This window comes from Harpia harpyja, chromosome 3 (assembly GCF_026419915.1).
Source record: "Harpia harpyja isolate bHarHar1 chromosome 3, bHarHar1 primary haplotype, whole genome shotgun sequence".
In the NCBI taxonomy this organism is placed as follows: Eukaryota; Metazoa; Chordata; class Aves; order Accipitriformes; family Accipitridae; genus Harpia; species Harpia harpyja.
In genome coordinates this window covers 77543130-77562580 of record NC_068942.1, presented here as the reverse complement: position 1 = coordinate 77562580, position 19451 = coordinate 77543130, and the positions used below count along the sequence as shown (strand labels likewise).

The following is a 19451-nucleotide window of genomic DNA, read 5'->3' as shown; positions in this document are numbered from 1 at the left end:
ACTTGAGCCCCAAGGAGCTTTGCCCAGAAGACAGGAACATCCTGCAGTCCCATCACTTAAACTCTTCAGTCACTTTTCTGAGCAACTGTTCTCTTTGCACACTAAGATGCAATGGAAAATGGGATAATTTCAGTCATGTATTATTTTCAAATGTTTAAACAAAAAAACTGCTTTAAAGAAAGCCTTGTATCTTTACTATGGATATATTATTTCTAATTCGCCTAATTGTAGCAAACAATCTAGACAGTTATTCTTTTGAAAAAACAGGACATTGGAGACTTGCTGCCTTATTTGGGCTCTTTTTTAGCCTATACTATTTTAGAGTTAGCTCTTGGCCATCTCCAAGGTAACAAGGCATGGGCTATGTAGGAAAGAGCTGTGATATGGCTAGTACAAAACACGTAAATGAGACCATCGGAACACAGTCGTTTCTTCCACCTTTGAAAGGCATATGAACAGATTTCTGTGGAGAGCTGGGGCAGCTTTAAAGAGCAAGCAGAGCAGTGTCCAGTGCAAGTGGCAGGTGTACGGTGCTGCGGTCAGGGCCTAGTAATCCACAGCCTGGATAGCTGAGAGTTTGAGCAGTAAAGAAAAAAAAGCAGGCAGGAAATCATTCTTTCAAACTGCTGCTAGAAATAAAAAGCAACAGAGAAGGTAACAGCAAAAAAGCATGTGGGCAGGCTTCCTGCCATTTCTGTTCCTTATTGTTGCCTTTCTACCCAACAACAGAACCTGGCAGCTGACATGAAATAGCTTTGTTTCAGTCTTCATCGCTTGAAATCTCAAAATCAATATGGTAATCCTGATGTTCAGTTCCTTTTGTTACTGTATTTTATTAGTTAGAACTAAAGTAAAATGTGCCTGTTTGTTAGCTATCACTCTACTGTACTAACAATCTGACTGCAGGATTTCAGCTATCAAGATCCTTTCAAAGGACTGGTGTTTTTTTCTAAACCAAAACCACAACATCAGAACAGCTAGCTTCCACAAACTTCTCTCTGTACTCATCCAGCAGCAAAAAAGACGTCGTTTTGTGCATACCTTGTACTTTCTGTTGGCATTCACACAATTGGCATCCACACAATTAAAGGAGAAAACTGCCATCAAGCTCAGTGCTTGGAGTGCATCGTGCTTGCATCAGGCAAGGAAGCTGGGTTTGGAGGACCCCTGGGGTTCCCTGAGGGAAACAAGGAGTGCATAGAAGTTGCCCTGGGCACAGGTGCTGCTAATGACACACTTCTATTTCTTGTAAATGACCTGGTGAAGCAAGAGTCAAACATAACCTAGGGATAAGCTGGCAGAGCACCCCTGCCTACCTGAACTCATTAGTTACAGCAGTTGTCTGCCATTTATAACCACCCTTGGCTTGATGGTCTAATCACCACCATCCAGCACTCTGGGAGAGTGAGAATGATCACAGGGCTCTGTGAGGGTGGCTTAACAGTTGTTCTTCCCAAATTAAGAGAAATAACATATTCACAGATCCCCAGCTGCTGAAACAAAGTCACTAATTCTGTTACCTATCAGCAACTTAAAGCAGCAATGAATGAACAGAACTCTGTAGTAGCTGAGCCGGAATGAGACAACAGCAAACAAAACACTGCTCTCAAGCAGTGCCCTAAAAATGTATCTTTGGAAAGAACATACATACAACGGTATGGTTCCCATTTATTTTATGTGAATTAAATAAAAAAGTGTATTTCCCATATTACACTTTTTTCATCTGAACCAGTCCTAGCAGAAAAGAAGTATAACCCTCCCACCCACCTTGAAATTTAAACATACCAGTCTGTGGGCCCTGGAAAAGTTTGTATCAATATTACTCCAGAGTAAAAGTAGAGTGAAAAGGACCTCAGAAACAGACTCCATTGCCTGTCCATTATGACTTAACTTCTTTTTTAACCCTTCATGGTTTCCACTGTCTGAACAGCATCCAGAAGTCTCTTCTGAGTTGCCAGACATACATGCCAACAGTAGAAAATCCAGAATGTGTTCTTGCCCAATGAACGCTGGCACTGCTTGTGAAGTCTGAACAGAGTGCTCTTGTCTAACGAGGCTGGCCAAGCAGTCCTGCTTTAGCTGCCAAAGCTTCATTCTGCTGAATATGGTACTCCTGAAATCTCATGGAGATCCTTTGTGTCATTTTTAAATACTTCTGTAGGCAGTGGTCTGAGCAAGTCATCTAGAGGAAGAGGGAAACAGAAGGCTTCAAACAGTAGTTAAAACACTTCCCCAAACAGGACCCAAAATATAATCATATACAGGGATAAATGATTAGGTGACTACATCTCATATTCTGTGTTAAGCCTCAAGATGAGGGCCTAATTGTGCATAGCCTCTCTGTGCAGCAGAAAAGGTGAAGTTTAGTTTTTGAGGGATGTCTGAAATGTCTTTTAACATTCCATTCTCATATGAAAGTCTTCATGGAGAACATCTCAGATCTAGAGATACTACCATTTCATCCTTGGGCTCCTCTTGTGAAATTAAAGTATATAAAGCATTTTATTTTGCAATAAATACTAAATCTATTAAATTAGTATCTTTTTTTAATTCTGTTTACAAACACATACTATTTTTGACAGCCAAATATGGTCTCCTGTGTGCTAGCTCAGTTTAAACCTTTTTTGACCTTGTTCCTATTAGCTTTATCAGTCGTCTTGTACTTGCTTGGTTAACCTTCACAAAAGCAACCACAGCACCCTGTGAAGTTCGATCAGTCAGTTGACAGGGAAATAAGTACCAGGGACTATCCCACCCACAGTATTATTTTTTAAATTTAGAGGGTTTTTTTCTTTCTTTAAGTGTAGAGAAAGAGTTAGATCTATTTCTGAGCAACAGTTCTACCAACTGGATATTCTGTATCATGGTTCTAAACCTTGCTATCGCTGTAAAAGTTAACAAATTTAGACAAAAAGGAAAGACAGCCACTTTGTGTGATGACTAGAAAACCAGAAATTGCTTTGATTCTGCACAGTATAAAGGGATGAGAAAAGCAGAGGGGCTGAAAATGAACAAGACAAAAAAACCCATGCAGCTGTACACACCACCCACCACCCGCCACCCGCCATTCTCTCTCCTTCACCTGGCATCAGCTACAGCAAAACCTGTTAAGCAGAAGTTAAGTCTGACTAGAAAACAAATTCTGGAACTACCCCAAGCCACTTCTCCCAGAGGGTGTGGTGTTTATGACATAGTGCCCAGGGAAGTCTAGACTTGCAGCGCAGACTTGCTGTAGGGAAAGAGGTCAGAAGTTGCTTTTTCAAATGCAGAATCTCAAAGGAAATTCCTGGAGGTATTCATCTTAATTATTTAATAAGAAACTACAACTTTAAATAGAACATAGGAATTTCCATACCAGATCAGACCAGTGGTCCATCTAGACCAGTGTCCTGTTTCCAGCAGGGGCGAGAGCCGGATGCTCTGCAAGAAACCCCATAATGGATAATTATGGACAAAACTTCCCATAAGAAAGTTTCTTCCTAGCCTCCATTGTTAACAGATGGCTCCTGTACTGCTGGACATGGCTTCTTTGCAGATCACAGAAGCAAGGAAAAAAAAAAAAAAAAAAGTAGATCAGAATCTAAGAATATTTTTTGTATCTAAATAATCTTAATTCCCCTCCAATTAGCATTCTTTGGTTTTGGATCCCAGGTCTTTAATGAAAGACTATACGAACAGTTACTTTTAAAGAAATTCTAGTAACACTTTGGGTAGCAGAAGAAAGAAGTAAAATCCGTTACTGGAAATCAAATACCATCACAGAAAGGTAAAGAGGTTGTGCCACTAACACTTCTGTCAGTTCTGTTAACTGACACTCCTTGTGTTGTTCAAGTAATTCAAAATGAGTTGGTAAAAGGTAGTAACAAGACCTTATCCAGAATAATTCTGACCTCCTGTAGCCAATAAAAATTCCACTAAAGCAGATGCAGAGATCAGGGAAACAAGGCATCTGTCTTGGGAAACTAAGAGAGCTTTATTTAGCACAGCAAAACAAAAGCTGAAAGGAGACATGATTTTTGCCTGCGCTGAGGAGTTAAACTCCAAGGAGGCAGAAAATGCTCAAAAACAATGGTTGGTGTAAAACTCTAGGGTTTTTTTCCCCTGCCAGCAGAGTCAAGCAAAGGTTGTTAGACTTTTAACCAACAAAATTATGAGATTCTGAAACAGGAGAGGAGAGGCAAAAACCATGCAACTAACCTTACTGAGAGCTTAATCTTTTTTTGCAGATGACTATGTGATGGAGCTCCCTGCAATGCAGAGAAGTGGCTTTAACAGCCAGAGCTTTGGAGGCCTACGTTTCTATGACTCAGTACAATGCAGGGAACATGGGTAGGTAAACAAGTATTGCAGCAGGACTCTACTTTCAAAGAATGAGATGCAGGCTGTAGGTAGGCAACTTCCATGTCCGTAAAGGTACCACCCATCAGAAGTTGAGGCACAAGAACCTCCACTGATAGCTCAGAGAATGAAATACACAGAATTGCAATAAGCAGCCAATACTCAAGCGAGATCAGGAAGATTCCCTCTGTGTATACGTAATGAAAAGACAACAATGACAAAACCTCAAGAGGTCCTAGCCCATAGTTTGTTCTCTCGCTGATGATCTAATACATCAAAAGCATTTGGCTTTGGTTGGTTGGTTTCTTTTTGTAAACAGGCTGCGAGGGTGCAAAGAAGTATTTGTCATCACTTTTGGACATATTTGGAGAAGCAAAACTACTGACAAGCTATTTCCCTTCTTTCCACAAACTCACTTCCTTTCTCACTTGGAAGCTACAGGCCAGACACCTATACTCCACTAAAGACTGCTAACTAGATTTTCAGCTAGTTGAAAGATCAAAACTTTCTAAGTTGCTTCTGAAATTTGAGCGCTACACAGCAGTTGTACCAAAGGGTCATTAAAAGCATTTACCTACCTCTTCTGGTTTAACCTCTCGGCTAGTGAAATCCTTTATGCAATCCAGGAAGCAGTTTTCTGTAAGTTTATTGTATGTTCCAAGAAACTCCTTGAACTACAAATAAAAATTGAACAGTGAGTATTTTAAAAAACCCTGCATTAATTTTTCTTACACACAGCTGCATGGGCCATCTGGTGACACTAACATTTAAAGGACAAGTCACTAAAAAAAAAATTTTACTATCAGTCAGAAGATTTCAGCACCAAATGCTGCTAGTACTCAAGTTAGATGCTATAGTGTGTCTGTCAATGGTAAAATGTTTAAGTGTTGGTTGCTGCAGAACTACTGTGCAGTCTTAACTCAGGTGATAACTTAAATTTTTTGGCCTTCTCCATGCCCTACACCTTTTACTCTATGTGACAAAGTAACAGAAGATCTCCAAAGCCACCACTCATGAAGACAGCATCTTACCTGCTTGATCTGATCAGATTCCGATATTTGTCCAGCCATATTCTACCGCCTATTCAGTCACCTATTCTGAAGATAAAAGTTCAGTTTCACACAAAAAGCATACATATGAACTGCAACATTTTACAACAGAATGGAATTTTACACATCCTTGAAGTGTCTTTAAATGCAACTTCCCTAGCAAACTTTCAAGCCATCCACTTGAAGGAAAGTTATCTATTTGAGATTTATTCAGTTAAAAGAACATCCCAGTTAATTCCGGGTATAAAACCTTCCCAGATCCACCTGTTAACTGCTGTCCTTTAAACACTTTTTAAGCATTTCAAACAGTTAGCAACTTAAAAAAAAGGTATTTTATAAATGCTTTCAAACTCACAAAGTAAAACTAGGGTAGGAGTGGGGGGAGAAGTAAGCAATAACATTTTCTAGCCTTATAGTTTCAGTGACTCTAGATGTCATCTGTAAAAACAGGAAAAAAGGCAAGCATAAAATGGTAGCCACTCCGAGTAGATGCAGCATAAGCCAGCTTGCATCAGAGAAGCAGATGCCTGGTTTCTATGTAGCTGCATTCTCACCAAACACTTAAACTACAGCAAATGTTCTGGTCATTGAATATAGTGAATTAAATGCAAGAAAACACAGAAGAATGAGAATGGCCTTAAAAGAAGTGAAACAGACAAAGGGAAGAATGAACAGCCATAGATCCAAGAATTTAAGCAAGCATCCTCAAGGAAGACTCACATTCCTAATCCAACACAGTAAACGAGTTAAGGCTTGAAAGTATCCCTGCAGGTTTCCTAGAAGAATACTGCAAGCTAGTCTTCCTTTTCCCTTAATTTACCTATTATCTAAGACATAAGTGATAATGCAAGCTAGTATTACACGTTGATGAGAACAAGATCCTTCAGTTTAATTCACATCAACGTGTGGAAGAAAAATTAGCACTGAAGTGTAATCACATTGTGAAAAAAGTTCATTTAGCCCTTTAGCAAGGACTACTTACAATTAATCTTGTATTATGCTTTGCCAAATTTTGAGCAAGACATTCATGCTTTAGAAAGCTTAAACTATTCCAGTCTCTCAGCAGGGGGAACGGGGAAGGGTAAGCAAGCCTTCTGAACAAGAACAAAAAGACATTAATAATTATTTCTACAACAGAAAGAAAACTAAGCAACTAAAAATAGCGTTATGGAGCTCTCACAAGCATGCACTCTCCCTATAGCCCCTCGCAGTAGCAGAGCTATTATAACATCTACCTCTTACCATTACACTTTATCACTACACAGGAAGCCAATTCAGGGATTGGAGGTAAAAAGCACATACGATTCTTGGATTTAAGACGCATACCCCCACAACCAAGAATTCCTCATGGGTAGATAGGCGACACAGGTTACTCTTAAGAAGAACCTACAGGATATGGTTGCTCAGAAGAAACAAGGCATTACTCAGGTTAATGTAAACCTCTAACTTGTTTTAGGAGAAGTGGACGTGACAACAACTAGTGAAAATGGATGGCAACTCCACTCTCATTTCTCAGCCTGTTAGAAGAAAAATCAGTGACAATTCTATCAAGTCAGTTTAAGCAGATTATTAAACAGAGTTAGAAACCACAGAGAACAGGAGATACACTTGTTCTCTCCCAAGTACAGAAAGCTAAAAGCTTCAACTGTCAGCACCATTTTCTTACACTCAATATTGCTTCATTATGCTTGTTTATAACAAACCTGATCTTTTGTTCTTCTGTGTCTAGTTTGGCAAGCTTAAAATTACAGATTTACTGAACTGCAGTTCCACAAAGCTTTTACACTTGCACTTGGGAAACAGCTGATTTAAATCAGCACAATAGCACTATCTGATTTTAAGTGTCTGAAGCACTTGTCCCTCTACAGGTATTTTACACTTTCCACACAGCAGGCAGTGAAATTATACAGCTCTACTGCACCTCTTCAGTAGCTATAAATTACGGGCAGTTGCCTTAACATCTGAAAATGTGCTACCTGAACATTCCCAGAAATGTGCATATGTGGTTTATTATTAAAGTCTGTTAAACGTATCAAGTATTCCTGTTGTTTGTCCCCTTTCCCTCCAGCCTGTGAAACAAGCAGGAAAAAAAAAAAAAAGTGATGAAAGAGCCCGTTACGGGGCTTGGCACCTCAGCTAACACACCACATAGCTTCTTACGTAGCTGCTCAAACTACTCCAGCATGCTTCAGGTTTAAGCCTACACAGCCTGGATTACTCTCTTCTGGGCTAAATGTGATTTGAAAATTCAGCATTGCACTTTTAAACATGTCACACTGAAGGAAGCAGATATCTCTGAATAAATCTCTGCAACAAGGGCCACATGCTCTGCATGTGCTGGTTTACCAGCAAAGTAGCAGCAGCTGGGAAATCTCCCTTCTTTAAGGGCCCTGGAGCTCTTCCAAGTATGTTTTGATGTTCTAAAGAGACATTCTTTTAAGATAAGCCTCTCTGAGCAAAATTAGCAGTTAAGGGTAACTTGAGGTTTTGATTTCTCATAGTTAGGCATAATGGATTTTCCATCCTTTTTCCAAAGATAATAAAGGCTTCAGCCTATTCAGACCTATTATCTATGAAAGATCCATCCCAGCTCCCAGCCCTGTTTTAGACTCTGGAAAATGCTTCCAATATTTGCTTCTGCTGCGGCTGCCACTCCCATTGCCATGGAAACATGAAATCACTACAGAGTGACAGCTTTTTTTAAAAAGGTAAAGCTAGTTTATTAAATAAAAACAGTGATTAGGTTAAGGATTCCTAGCTAACCTGGGTCAATCATCTACCCGTTTCCATGGCAGAAGGAACAGGAGCCAGAACTACGTATGTCAGAACTCTTCCAAAACCTCTTATCTGTGGGAATACAACTTCCACAGCTGTATCTGGGGAAGAGTTGCGGTCAACAGCTGGATGTCCAAGTAGAGACCCGTGACGAGTGGCATTCCTCAGGGGTCAGTATTGGAACCGGCACTGTTTAACATCTTTGTCAATGACATGGACAGTGGGATCAAGTGCACCCTCAGCAAGTTTGCCGACAACACCAAGCTGTGTGGTGCGGTCAACGCGCTGGAGGGAAGGGATGCCATCCAGAGGGACCTTGACAGGCTTGAGAGGTGGGATCACGTGAACCTCATGAAGCTCAACAAGGCCAAGTGCAAGGTCCTGCACATGGGTCGGGGCAATCCAAAGCACAAATACAGGCTGGGCGATGAGTGGATTGAGAAGAGAAGGACCCCCTGCAGAGAAGGACTTGGGGGTATTATTGGATGAAAAACTGAGTATGGGCCAGCAACATGCGCTCACAGCCCAGAAAGCCAACCTGGGCTGTATCCTGGGCTGCATCAAAAGAAGCATGACCAGCAGGTCAAAGGAGGTGATTCTCCCCCTCTGCTCTGGTGAGACCCCACCTGCAGTACTGCGTTCAGCTCTGGGGTCCCCAACATAAGGAGGACATGGACCTGTTGGAGCAAGTCCAGAGGAGGGCCACAAAGATGATGAGAGGGATGGAGCACCTCTCCTATGAGGACAGGCTGAGAGAGTTGGGGTTGTTCAGCCTGGAGAAGAGAAGGCTCTGGGGAGACCTTATAGCAGCCTGCCAGTACCTAAAGGGGGCCTACAGGAAAGCCAGAGAGGGATTTCTTACAAGGACATGTAGTGATAGGACAAGGGGTAATGGCTTTAAACTGAAGGAGGGTAGATTTTGATTAGATATTAGGAAGAAATTCTTTACTGTGAGCGTGTTGAGGCACTGGAACAGGTTGCCCAGAGAAGTTGTGGCTGCCCCATCCCTGGAAGTGTTCAAGGCCAGGTCGGATGGGGCTTTGAGCAACCTGGTCTAGTGGAAGGTGTCCCTGCCCATGGCAGGGGGGTTGGAAATAGGTGATCTTTAAGGTCCCTTCCAATCCAAACCATTCTATGCTCTCCAGACCTTCGTAAGCAGAGAGCTCATGAATGTAACTAACTCCTAAGCACTAATAACTGGAACAGAGCTTTTGATTGTTATTACTGTACTGCTGGGTGGCTGAAAAAGCCTGCCTCCATTTAACAGCCTGGACTTCTTACAGGTGAAGCATGCACTGTAAACTACAGTGAGAAAGTTAGGGTTTTTTTCCACTGATGTAATCAACATCAGTGTCTATTACCTAATCTTGAGTCAACAGTATCCCTCCCCATGGAAACTAAACAAGCCCCATGTTTGGGCTTTTTTCAAGCTTTTTGTGAGGAGCTACATCTTACTGGGGGAGAAGGGCTATGGAGAGACACCATAAATCCACCACACTTATCCCAATTAACAATCTGAATTAGGTGTAGGTACAAGTACTCTATATGTAGAGGGCTACAATTTTTTTTTAAACCTTTGCTTCCAATTGTACACACAGAACACCGTGCAAGTGTTTCTGCATGTGCGTAAAAAGGACAAAGAAGAATAAAAATATCAAGTCAAGGAAATGTGTCAAGATAAAGCACCCACAGCTTGTAGAGAAAGTTTTTTTTATCGTTGGGAATTACGAGGCTGGAACTTGATTGACATCAGATTAAAAAAAACCCCCTCATTGATTTAAAGAGCTCTATTACCGAACCTAATCAAACTACAAATGCCTATGAAACCAGCAGGCTGCTCAACTAATCACAATAAATTCAGGGCAAGAGGCAATTTAACACTGAACTCCTGGTGCTGTATGCCTGAGCAACCCACCCTCCGTCCTGCACCAGCCCAGCGAGGCACTGGTGACGGCCCTGCTGCGTCCCCTCCCGCCGGGAAGGCAGAGAGCCCAGCTCTCCCCCACACCCAGAGCGGGTCCAGCCGCTTTCCTTCAAACTGGTGCTTGCTGTGCGGTTACAGGAAGGTTTTCTTCTCGCTCCGCACACCACAGTCAGCCTTCAGTGGTGAGATGAGAGAGGGACTGGTCAGGAGGTGGCTGGATAATGAGATGTACCTGGTGCACAGATTGTTATAGTTGATGATCGTGTACTTGTGGGCTAGACCCTGGTCTGAAGAGAAAAAGGTCAATGGTAGAAGAAGTCTCTGAACGCCAAAGGCGAGTTAACACAGTAAGTCTGAAATCAGAGCGAGCTTAAGACACAAGGGTGTCTGTCCTGGGAGAAAATACGTGTTTTTCCATAAGCGCTCTCCTATTTAAGTTAGATTAGGCCTGGCTGATACTTCTGACCCAGTAAGATCAAATCCTGAGCTGAGATAAGATAATTTCACCTTCATTTTTCTTTTTTTTTTAACTCCATCCTTCGGTTCTTGCTTTCAAGGGCACCTTGAGTTTCTCTACCTAAGCAGACACCCGCTCAGCCAAGCCCCAGCCCAACAGGCCGGTGCGGCTACACGAGCGCTGCCCCTTTCCCCTCCACCCCAACCGAGGACGAGACGCCCCGGCAGCGAGGAAACACCCGAAAACGGACAGTTTTTTCCTTCATCCGTGCGACCTTCTTCGCCCCTCCCGCCCTGCACAGGGCCGCCGTCCACCGCAGCGCCTCTCCCGCTACCGGCCCACCCCGCTCTCCCTCCGGACCCACGCCCCGCGAACGCCGTACCTCACCGCCGCAGGGCCCGGACCGCGCGGGAAGGGGGAAGGCCGGGCCGCAGCAGGCCGACCGGCCCCGCCGATTCGTCACACGGCGAATCGGCCGTACGCGGACTTACCGACGGCTTTACTCTCCTTCCCCGAAGCGCCGCGCTCTGCCAGGAGCGGGCGGGGTTCGGGCTCAAGTTTCCCTCCGGACGCTGTTGAGGAGCGGACCCCGCGCAGGCGTGAGGGGGCGCAGGCGGGCGCCGTTGCTATGGCGGCGGGCGCTTCTGGTGCGGGGAGCGGGCCGGGCCGGGCCGCGGCGGGGCTCTCTGTCCCTCAGGCCGCCGGGGAGGGCAGGCGTGCCCGGGACGCGGAGGGTAAACCGTCCCACGGAGGGTAAACCGTCCCACGGAGGCTTCAGGCCGCTTTCCCTACGTGGGGGCAGGCGGCGGGGGCCCGGCCCGCGGGGACGGCTTCTTTGTCAGGCCGCTGCTTTTGGACTCTCTTCCAGAGCTGCGTGATGAGATCCTCATGGAAGCGGGAAGCAACTCCAGCCTCAGCCAAGACTCCCTGGCCAGTCTCACGGCGGGCGACGTGCTCATCCGCTCCACCGGTGTCCACAGGGAGAAGAAGCCCATTGACGCTGTGAGAGGAGCCGGTGGCCGTAGGAAAAAAGTGACGATCGCTGTTGAGAAGCTTCGTGAAGTGGTTTCTCCCTGCCGGGCAGCTGATGCGGCTTGGGCTGGAGACGAAACACGCTGCCTTCCTCCAGCCTTGTTTGCCGACAGGGCTCCCTGCGGGACAGTGACCCCCGGCCCCCCCCGCAGCGCGGCACCCGGTGCGTGGTTTACCGTCAGTGTTCAGCTTCGGTTTGAGGTCAAAGTGGCTGTGCGGCGTTTTCAGTCACGTAGTAGTTTTTATAATTAAGGAAATCATTTTTGTGTCCTGGTACCGAAAATATCAGCGCTCTTTCAAAAGCTGTGTTTGTTTGTTTGTTTTCCCAGACTTTGTTTCGCACAGGAAAAGCGAGTCGTGCAGGGTGAGGTGGTCGGTCGGAGCTCCGTTAACAGAACTCCAGACTTGACTCCAGATTTCTATTCCAATTAAATTAGACAGTTGTCATCTTTATCAGAAAAATCATGACTGTTGTCGTGACATTTCACAGATATACTAGGCAGGAAGGTTTTAGGCAGCATCAGAGGATAAAACAGTGTAAGCGTGAAGGGACCTAAAGCAGAAAGTTAACAAGACTGATGCCTTTGCAGTCACAGTTTTTAATGCAGTTTGTAGCTCATCCTTTTAGACACCATATATACCTTTTCAATTTTATGCCCAAAGAATAGTCAGCAGGCAAATCTGTGCCTAACAGAATATTGCTCCTGCCAACAGACAGCTCTGAGTAGTCCCAATATTTGGGCCTTCTTTGCTGTCCAACATTTGCGTTTTCGTGGAATTTTGTGAATTATTTTGTAGTTTTATACTGGAAGAGAGATCAAAAGTCTTTTGAACACTTCTTTTTCTCTGCTTCTTTAAAGGTGATTTTTTTTCTGGAGAGCTTGACCTAGTCGATGTTCAAGCTCTAGCTGTACAAGCTTGCCTCTTTAAAGAAGTGTTCACTGGACATTTCAAAGGTAATAAATATTAAATGTTGGAAGTAGGCATTCTGAGAAAGTCATTCAGCTCTAGTCTTTTTTTAATTTGCAGAGGTTTTGCAGGTTTTATGAAACAATGTGTGTTTCAGAGCTGGTCAGTTAAACAACTATCAAAAAGCTCTTAGGGAAAAAAAACAAGTATCCCTGCTATCTACCATAAATTTAAATTTTACTTGTTAAAATTATTTTTCTTCCCTTGTAGTCTTGGAAAACAAACCAACCAACCAACCCTACCCCTCCTAAACCCCACCTGCTTGACACAAACAACATATGCTGGTCAACTGCCTGTATGAATGCATACTGAACTCAAAACATAGCACCGTACCAGCTACTAGGAAGGCAGTTAACTCTATCCCAGCTGAAACTAGGACAATCCTTTTCTGTAACTTTTTAAAAAAACTATTTATAGTAGTATTAAGTAAATAGTTCTAAATCTTTTTTTAATGGAATGAAACTATAGTGATGTACTATGTACTCTTCAAATTCAAAACTGACACAGTCTGTGCCACTTATCTAGTCAGAATATTCATTTTGTTTCTTTAAAATACATATCAGTTACAGTCCTTGGAGTTTTGGGAAAGGATTTTAGTCCTTTGGGGTTCAAGATTCAAACAGCTTCAAAAGATGTTATTTTTTATAGTGTTAGGAAGACATATTTGAATCTGACATAACTGTGTACTTTCCTGAGTGTCCTTCTTCTGTAAGATACGTTATCATATAATTATAATTGTTTCTCTAGACAAGTAACTTTCTATGTTCCTATGATCTTTAGACTTGAATTTGAGCTAGACATTGTGGATTTTTTTAGATGCTCTCTTTTTCAGTGACTTTGTCATACATTGTAAAACAAGTCTATAATCCAGGCTCACAGAATTCATTAACGTTTGTAAGCTTTGTCTTAATGGCTGCGGTCATTTGTGTTATGAAAGTCATTATGTTTAGATATTCAAAAATACAGGCAGAAGAAATGTTGAGATTTGGGTTAGTCAAGGTATACTGAAAATGCGTAACAAATCATTATGACGACAGTAAAACTGCTTTTATTTTAGGAGTCCCGAGTACTAAAGGACGTCCAGAACATCTGCTTTCAGTAGAAGATTCTGCAGAGCCCATGTTTTTATCACAGATGGTAAGAAAAGTTACTGTTGTTTCCTGCAATTCCAGACTAAGAGGACAGCATTTTTCTCAAGAAGTTGTAGCTTCTGTAAAAGGATAGCAAATCTTTGGCTCAGCTTCTGCACAATAACTGTGCAGCTGCTTTCCTCTTTGAGTTGCTGCTAATGTGATATTAATGCTGAAGTGTTTGTAGGGGCTTTGTTTACTGTACTGCTACCTGTTGCATAATTAATACCAAGGCTTGTTTTTACATTTTAGTGTAATTCTTCCTTTGAAAAGGCAGTTACACATGGCACAACATTTGTTAAAAAACCTAAAACTTTTTGTAATTTTTTTTTCCTCTTCATATCATAGATAATGAAATGGACATTAGTTTATATGGAACTCCTTAATACTTACAATTAAAAGGCTTTGATTTGTTTGTTGTGCCTTAGATAGAGTGGAAACTTGTCTCTAGGGCATCCATATGGTGATAAGGATGCATGAGGGTAAAATTAACCTATGCTGTGAAGGGATTGCAGCAATGTCTCTGCATGGCTCAAAGCAGACCTAGTGAGCTGAACAAAAGTCTCAAAAGGATGGTGGAGTACTCCACCATCAAATAAAGTTAAGTAAGAGATTTTTACTTTCCTAACTTGCCTTTATGACTCCTTGTAGACTTTGATTATTCATGGATTCCACTTCAGGAAAATACAGCTCTGTCTCTTCAGTTCCACAGTCAGTGTTATGAGTGCTTAATTCTGTGTGTATGGGTAATCCTGAACTGTTTGAGATTAGCAACTTGTATAAACTTAAACATGTGTAGTTTCACTACTCCTTCTTTGGCCATAAAGAAGGAAAGTACACTTAATCAGCACTTGGAATATACTTATAATTTTAATTGTATTTCTAGGGAGTTTGTCCCTAAAATGTCATGTGAGTTCTTGACTACGATCCAGATGATTCTGTGGTAGAGATCTTGACATGTTTTGTTCCGAGACCTTGTGTTAGTGTGTGGAGATGCTTACATTTGTGTATTCAGCAATACCATCTGCTTCTAAGATTTTGGCCACTGATACCAGAGGCTTTGATGTATGCCTTTCTGCTCTCCTTGTTCTGAAGGATTATCCTAGAGAAGCTGCAGCACAAGAAGATCCTTCACTGCTACTGGAAGATAGCAGAAGACCTAAAGGTAAGACACATTGATGTACTGCTACAGCCTCTTTTTTATAAGAAAACTTATTAGTACTTTTTTATAAGAAAACTTATTAGTTATAGGAAAAGGGAGCTTTAATTTTATCTTGGGTATTTTTCTTCAATATAGAAACTTTTGAGTGAAAATATTCAAAGGTTTCTTTGATAAAAAGATGATAATTGTAATTTACATCCTTAAATCTTGCAAATTTTACTTCAGTCTTGCTGGCATTACACTGGCTTATGTAGCTCTTGTGATCAACTGAGAGGGACTTCTACCAGTGCACCAGAATGTTGAGATTCCTTTTGCTAATCAAACTATTCATGTCTCTGAACAGAGAATTTGCCGGGAGGGACCTTGTTTGGATGCATTTTCCTTTTGTGACTAATTGTACTACAAATGCATATTTTTCTGCAAGCGACCTACACCATAAAAAGTATATTTTTAATCCTTAAGAATGTAAGAAATCACACTGCCAATGCCTTTTCCTTTAACTTCTGAATCTGCGAGTCAGTTTCAATCAGATCTGGGGAGGTGAAGACTTTTTATAGAAAATACACTTCTGCAGGTTTCTTGGATATCTGTGGCTGTGTAGAGGAAAGAAACACAAATCAACACCCCCATTTAAGGCCAAAAATCAATACTTTAGTTTCCTCTTTTGCACTCCCAGAAGCAGCAGCTAGCTGGCTTATCAGTATATATATACTAGCTGTGTGTAATCATCAGCAGAGAAACACCAGACCTGCCACATCTTGGGTTGTTACCTCTGCCCAGCAAACAGTGGATGAAGGAGAGCCTGCAATCCTTTTAGCATAATTTAGAGCTATTAAGAAAATGTGTTGTAATTTATGATGACTGTGGGGAAATATTCATATCACATTCTTTTTTTTTTTTTTATTAAATTTTTTTCAAGTTAGAGTTTGCAGGGTTTTATTGAATGGGTTGTCTGAGCTCAAGTTACCATTTATATGGCATTTTTCCCCAAATTTTATGAAGGTAAGCTATTGTCATTTTCACAGCATACCAAAATAGATTTTATTGATACTGACGTTCAATACTGTATAAAACTGTGTTAAATGAAGCCCACTCTTACTCTCATTATGATTTAAGTCTGCTACGTAGTGAAGGGAAACAATTTGTTACTGCAATAGATAATGTAGTTTGTGCAGGCAACAGATTCTTTGCAGCAAAATTGTAGGTGTTGTTGAGGTAACGCTTTGTATCTACCTCTAAAATAGACACTTTGTGTTAGTTAACAAAGTATATTTTATGACCGTCCCCACAGATGATGTTTTTATTTCTCAATATGCTACTGGCCAGAAAGAGGCTTTGAGAGCAGTATTAAAGCAAAAGTAAGTATGTGTTGTCAGTGTCTCAGCTGTTCTGTTTCTGTACAGATATACTACTATACTACTTCAGTTTCTGCCAAAATGCATAGCTCGTAAGGAAAAAAGTACTCTTTATTGTTCTCTGTTAGTATTCTTTTTCTGTCTGTGAAGGTGTTTTCAGTTTATTTCATCATTCAGAGCTCACTGGAGTATCTTGTTTATTTTGCATATTTTTGGTAATGCCTTTAGACTATTTGAATTAATAATTTCATGACACAAGAGTCAGGCAAGATCTGCTCTGATAGATAATTCATTTTGTGCAAAAACCATGTAAATTTTTAAAGACAGATAAGGACACATGCTGTTTATTCACAGGGCGGAAATCTTGAAGATCAGAAATTTAGTTGGACTTTGCTACTAGCACATTGAACTTCGCAAAATACAACCTGTGAACGTATTCTTTGTTGCGGTTGCAGTCATCACGGGGAAATGCCCTTTATATTAGAATCTGTAACATAATCCTGAGAAGTTTCTCGTGTCATGCTAAAAGATGAGAATAAAATTGTTTCTTAGGTGTCAAGAGCTTCAAGGAGAAATGCTTATATAAGTAGTGATATCAGTGCTACTTGTGGGAAATCATTTGCTTGGAGGGGATATGGAGAAAACAATGCTATTTACAAGCACTTTTTTATTTTTATAGAACTCAAAATACTCCTGTACTTAAGGAGGTGAAGGTCCAGCTCTTGGGAAATGCCTCCACAGAAAAAAAGGAAGGTGTTGGTCATGACACCAGGTCAGCACACAGGGAAGTTGATTCTGTAACAACCATCGCAGCAGCAACTGCTGCTGCAATTGCTACTACAGCTCCTCTTCTTAAAGTAAGTAGCTTGTGGTAACATTAGTTCTTTGTCCACTTAAAATAGTAGATGTTCTAAGCAAGCCTGAAACTGTTGGTAGCAGAGCCAGAGAGACTGAATGTGTCTGCCTACTGTTTTCTGTGTGTTAGTAATCTCAGACTTACTGACCAATGTACCGGAGAGAACTAATTTGTATTTGGCTAAATGGGCAAATGGACAGAGACCATTCAATTTATCTTTTAGAAAAATTTCATAGTATTGCTAAACCACCAAACATTAGGGCTAACTAGGATTTTATCTGTGTCTTTTGGGAAGCAAATCATTCCATGATGATGGGAAGGATGTTTTGTTCTCTTCATTCTTGCACCTCTTTTGCAGTCAGGTTTTTTCCCTTCCTTTTTTTTTTTTTCCCCCTTCCTCTCTCTTGCAGGTTCAAAATGATTTGGAAGCAAAAGTTAACTCAGTTTCAGCATTACTTAATAAACTACAGGAGACAGACAGACAGCTGCAGCGTGTTGCTGAACAGCAAACAAATATGAAGACTCAGCATGAGAAGCCCCACTGTCACGAAAGAGTCAGTGAGCTTGAAAAACAGATGAATGCTTTCATGGTGGAACGGATTCAGCGTTTGGAAAAGTTACAAGAGCAACAAATGAATATTCAGGTATCTACGTAACAATGCAGAAGCTTTAGTTTACTAACTTCTTCTGTATCTCAGTGTTAATATTATAATAATTTGGTTTATATCTTAGTATTAGAAAGAAAGAAAGAAAGATCCAGTGGCCAACACATGAGCTTTTTTGGGAAAAGTTTTATTTTCGGTTCTGTCCCAGATACCTGCTCCCGTCTACCCCCTAGTTTTTGTGTCTGTGGAAAGTAAATGCAAAAATTGTGAAATGTTCTCATTCCCACTAAGAAATTGTTTAGACTTTTGTTAATTGAAGAAAGTTGCATTTAATAAGTAGCCAGTCAGATCAAAAAATCTAAGAATAGTTATAGATTGTTTCTTTGGAGAGTCCTGCATGCTTTTTGAAAGGCAGAATAATGTCCAAGCATGTCTGTGTTCTGAGGTTGTTGTAAATTACTTTTCTCACATAGCATGTCAAAATCTGATTAATATGATTACATGGCAAGTATTCATGCTTAGAGTTTTACTTGGGGAAACTAATGCATATATCAGAAATACTTTGTAATTTTGTCTCTTAGTCTCATCTCATTAGCTCTGCAGTCAACACGTGTGGCTTACAACAAATTCACGTGCCTTCCTCCAGTCTCATGACAAAACAATCTGAGAAGCCAGAACAGCGATTGCTTACTAATGAAGTATCTTCATGTCAGAGGGGTTTATTTCCTACTAGTGGTCCACTTGACCAAGGTGAAGACAAATTCTTAATATCTTACTTCCACTGTTAGTTTTGCATTAATTTTGTTTCCATTAATATTAGACTGTACATCCCAACAGTAATGAGTAGTAAAAGTTTCTTCTGTATAATTGATTTTATTGCCTAATATACTATATAATGTATACCACTTATTCTGAAAATGTTCCAGGTTAATTTAAAGTGAGAGTTTGGTGTTTACTAACTGCTTAGTCTGTACCAAGAGAGGCCTAGACTTAACCTAAAATAATCTTATTGAGTAATAATCTATGTGGAAGCTTGTAATGAACCAGCTCATTCTATGGTTAGAGGTTTTTTTGATCTCTTTATACTAGCACTTGTAAGTATGAAACTTTCTTCCTGTTTACTTTTTTAACTAGTTCTGTAATGTTCTGAATTTTTGTGAAAAATTCATAATATTGGCGTGACTTTTTTCTAGATTTTTTTTCCTATGAAGAAAATTGTTAACATTTAAATAACATTAATTTTTTTTTCCCTGAAGCATATTCAAGCCAATTTCAAAGTTGTGGCATTCACACACAAAAATCTCCTCTAAAGACGCCAGTTCCTCGGAGATATGCTCCAGAACCTGTGTCAAAAAATGTGAAAATCTCAAAGAAAGAAAACCCTGTTACAGAAAAGGAAAATATTCCCAAATCCACAAGTGAAGGTATTGTGAGTAAGACAATCCTGCCCTCCACTGGCATGAGTAGTATGGCCTGGGGATTACTTTATGCGGTCCTCACCTATTCTCAGCTGTCAGATTGCTGGCACCTAAATGCATATATTCAGAATATTTGAAAGTACATTTGGAACAGTACTGATCTAACCTACAGCATCTCGACATGATTGCTCACTGAGATGTTTTCTCAGATGAAAAAACTGAGCGACCTGTGACATGGTGGACAGAATGTTTCTTTGTGACTCAGTTAATTGCCGTCACAGTTTCATTCATCTGTTTTCTGACTTTGCTAATGTAAAGCAGTCATCGTAAGATATATTAGTGTGGGTGGTATTATGTGACTTGTCTTATCTGAACTAAATC

General features: G+C 41.0%; 2 protein-coding genes across 15 annotated transcripts in view; one reads left to right on the top strand and one right to left on the bottom strand.

Moving 5' to 3' along the window:
• Window positions 1–1656: 1656 nt before the first annotated feature.
• TIMM9 (translocase of inner mitochondrial membrane 9) lies at window positions 1657–11091 on the bottom strand. 6 transcript variants are annotated; one of them, XM_052783522.1, is made up of 4 exons: window positions 11035–11091; window positions 5370–5435; window positions 4917–5012; window positions 1657–2182 (listed from the first exon to the last, which is right to left on the bottom strand). In XM_052783522.1, exons 2-4 carry the CDS (start codon window positions 5406–5408, stop codon window positions 2048–2050), a joined length of 270 nt encoding a protein of 89 aa, XP_052639482.1. In that variant the 5' UTR covers window positions 5409–5435; window positions 11035–11091; the 3' UTR covers window positions 1657–2047. The 6 variants fall into 6 exon arrangements, with proteins under 6 accessions (XP_052639482.1, XP_052639480.1, XP_052639481.1 ...); XM_052783520.1 differs by having other exon boundaries at window positions 10926–11039; XM_052783521.1 differs by lacking the exon at window positions 11035–11091 and adding an exon at window positions 10926–10952 and having other exon boundaries at window positions 5370–5430.
• KIAA0586 (KIAA0586 ortholog) overlaps window positions 11088–19451 on the top strand; it is a 73736-nt gene continuing 65372 nt past the window's right edge. For 5 of the 9 annotated variants that reach the window (XM_052783505.1, XM_052783504.1, XM_052783500.1 and 2 more), the window contains exons 1-9: window positions 11088–11190; window positions 11412–11738; window positions 13602–13681; window positions 14770–14839; window positions 16128–16194; window positions 16871–17048; window positions 17458–17691; window positions 18234–18402; window positions 18909–19076. In XM_052783505.1, the coding sequence (XP_052639465.1) occupies window positions 11172–11190; window positions 11412–11738; window positions 13602–13681; window positions 14770–14839; window positions 16128–16194; window positions 16871–17048; window positions 17458–17691; window positions 18234–18402; window positions 18909–19076 (1312 nt within the window). In that variant the 5' untranslated portion in view covers window positions 11088–11171. The other 4 variants (XM_052783499.1, XM_052783501.1, XM_052783502.1 and 1 more) reach the window with 4 other exon arrangements.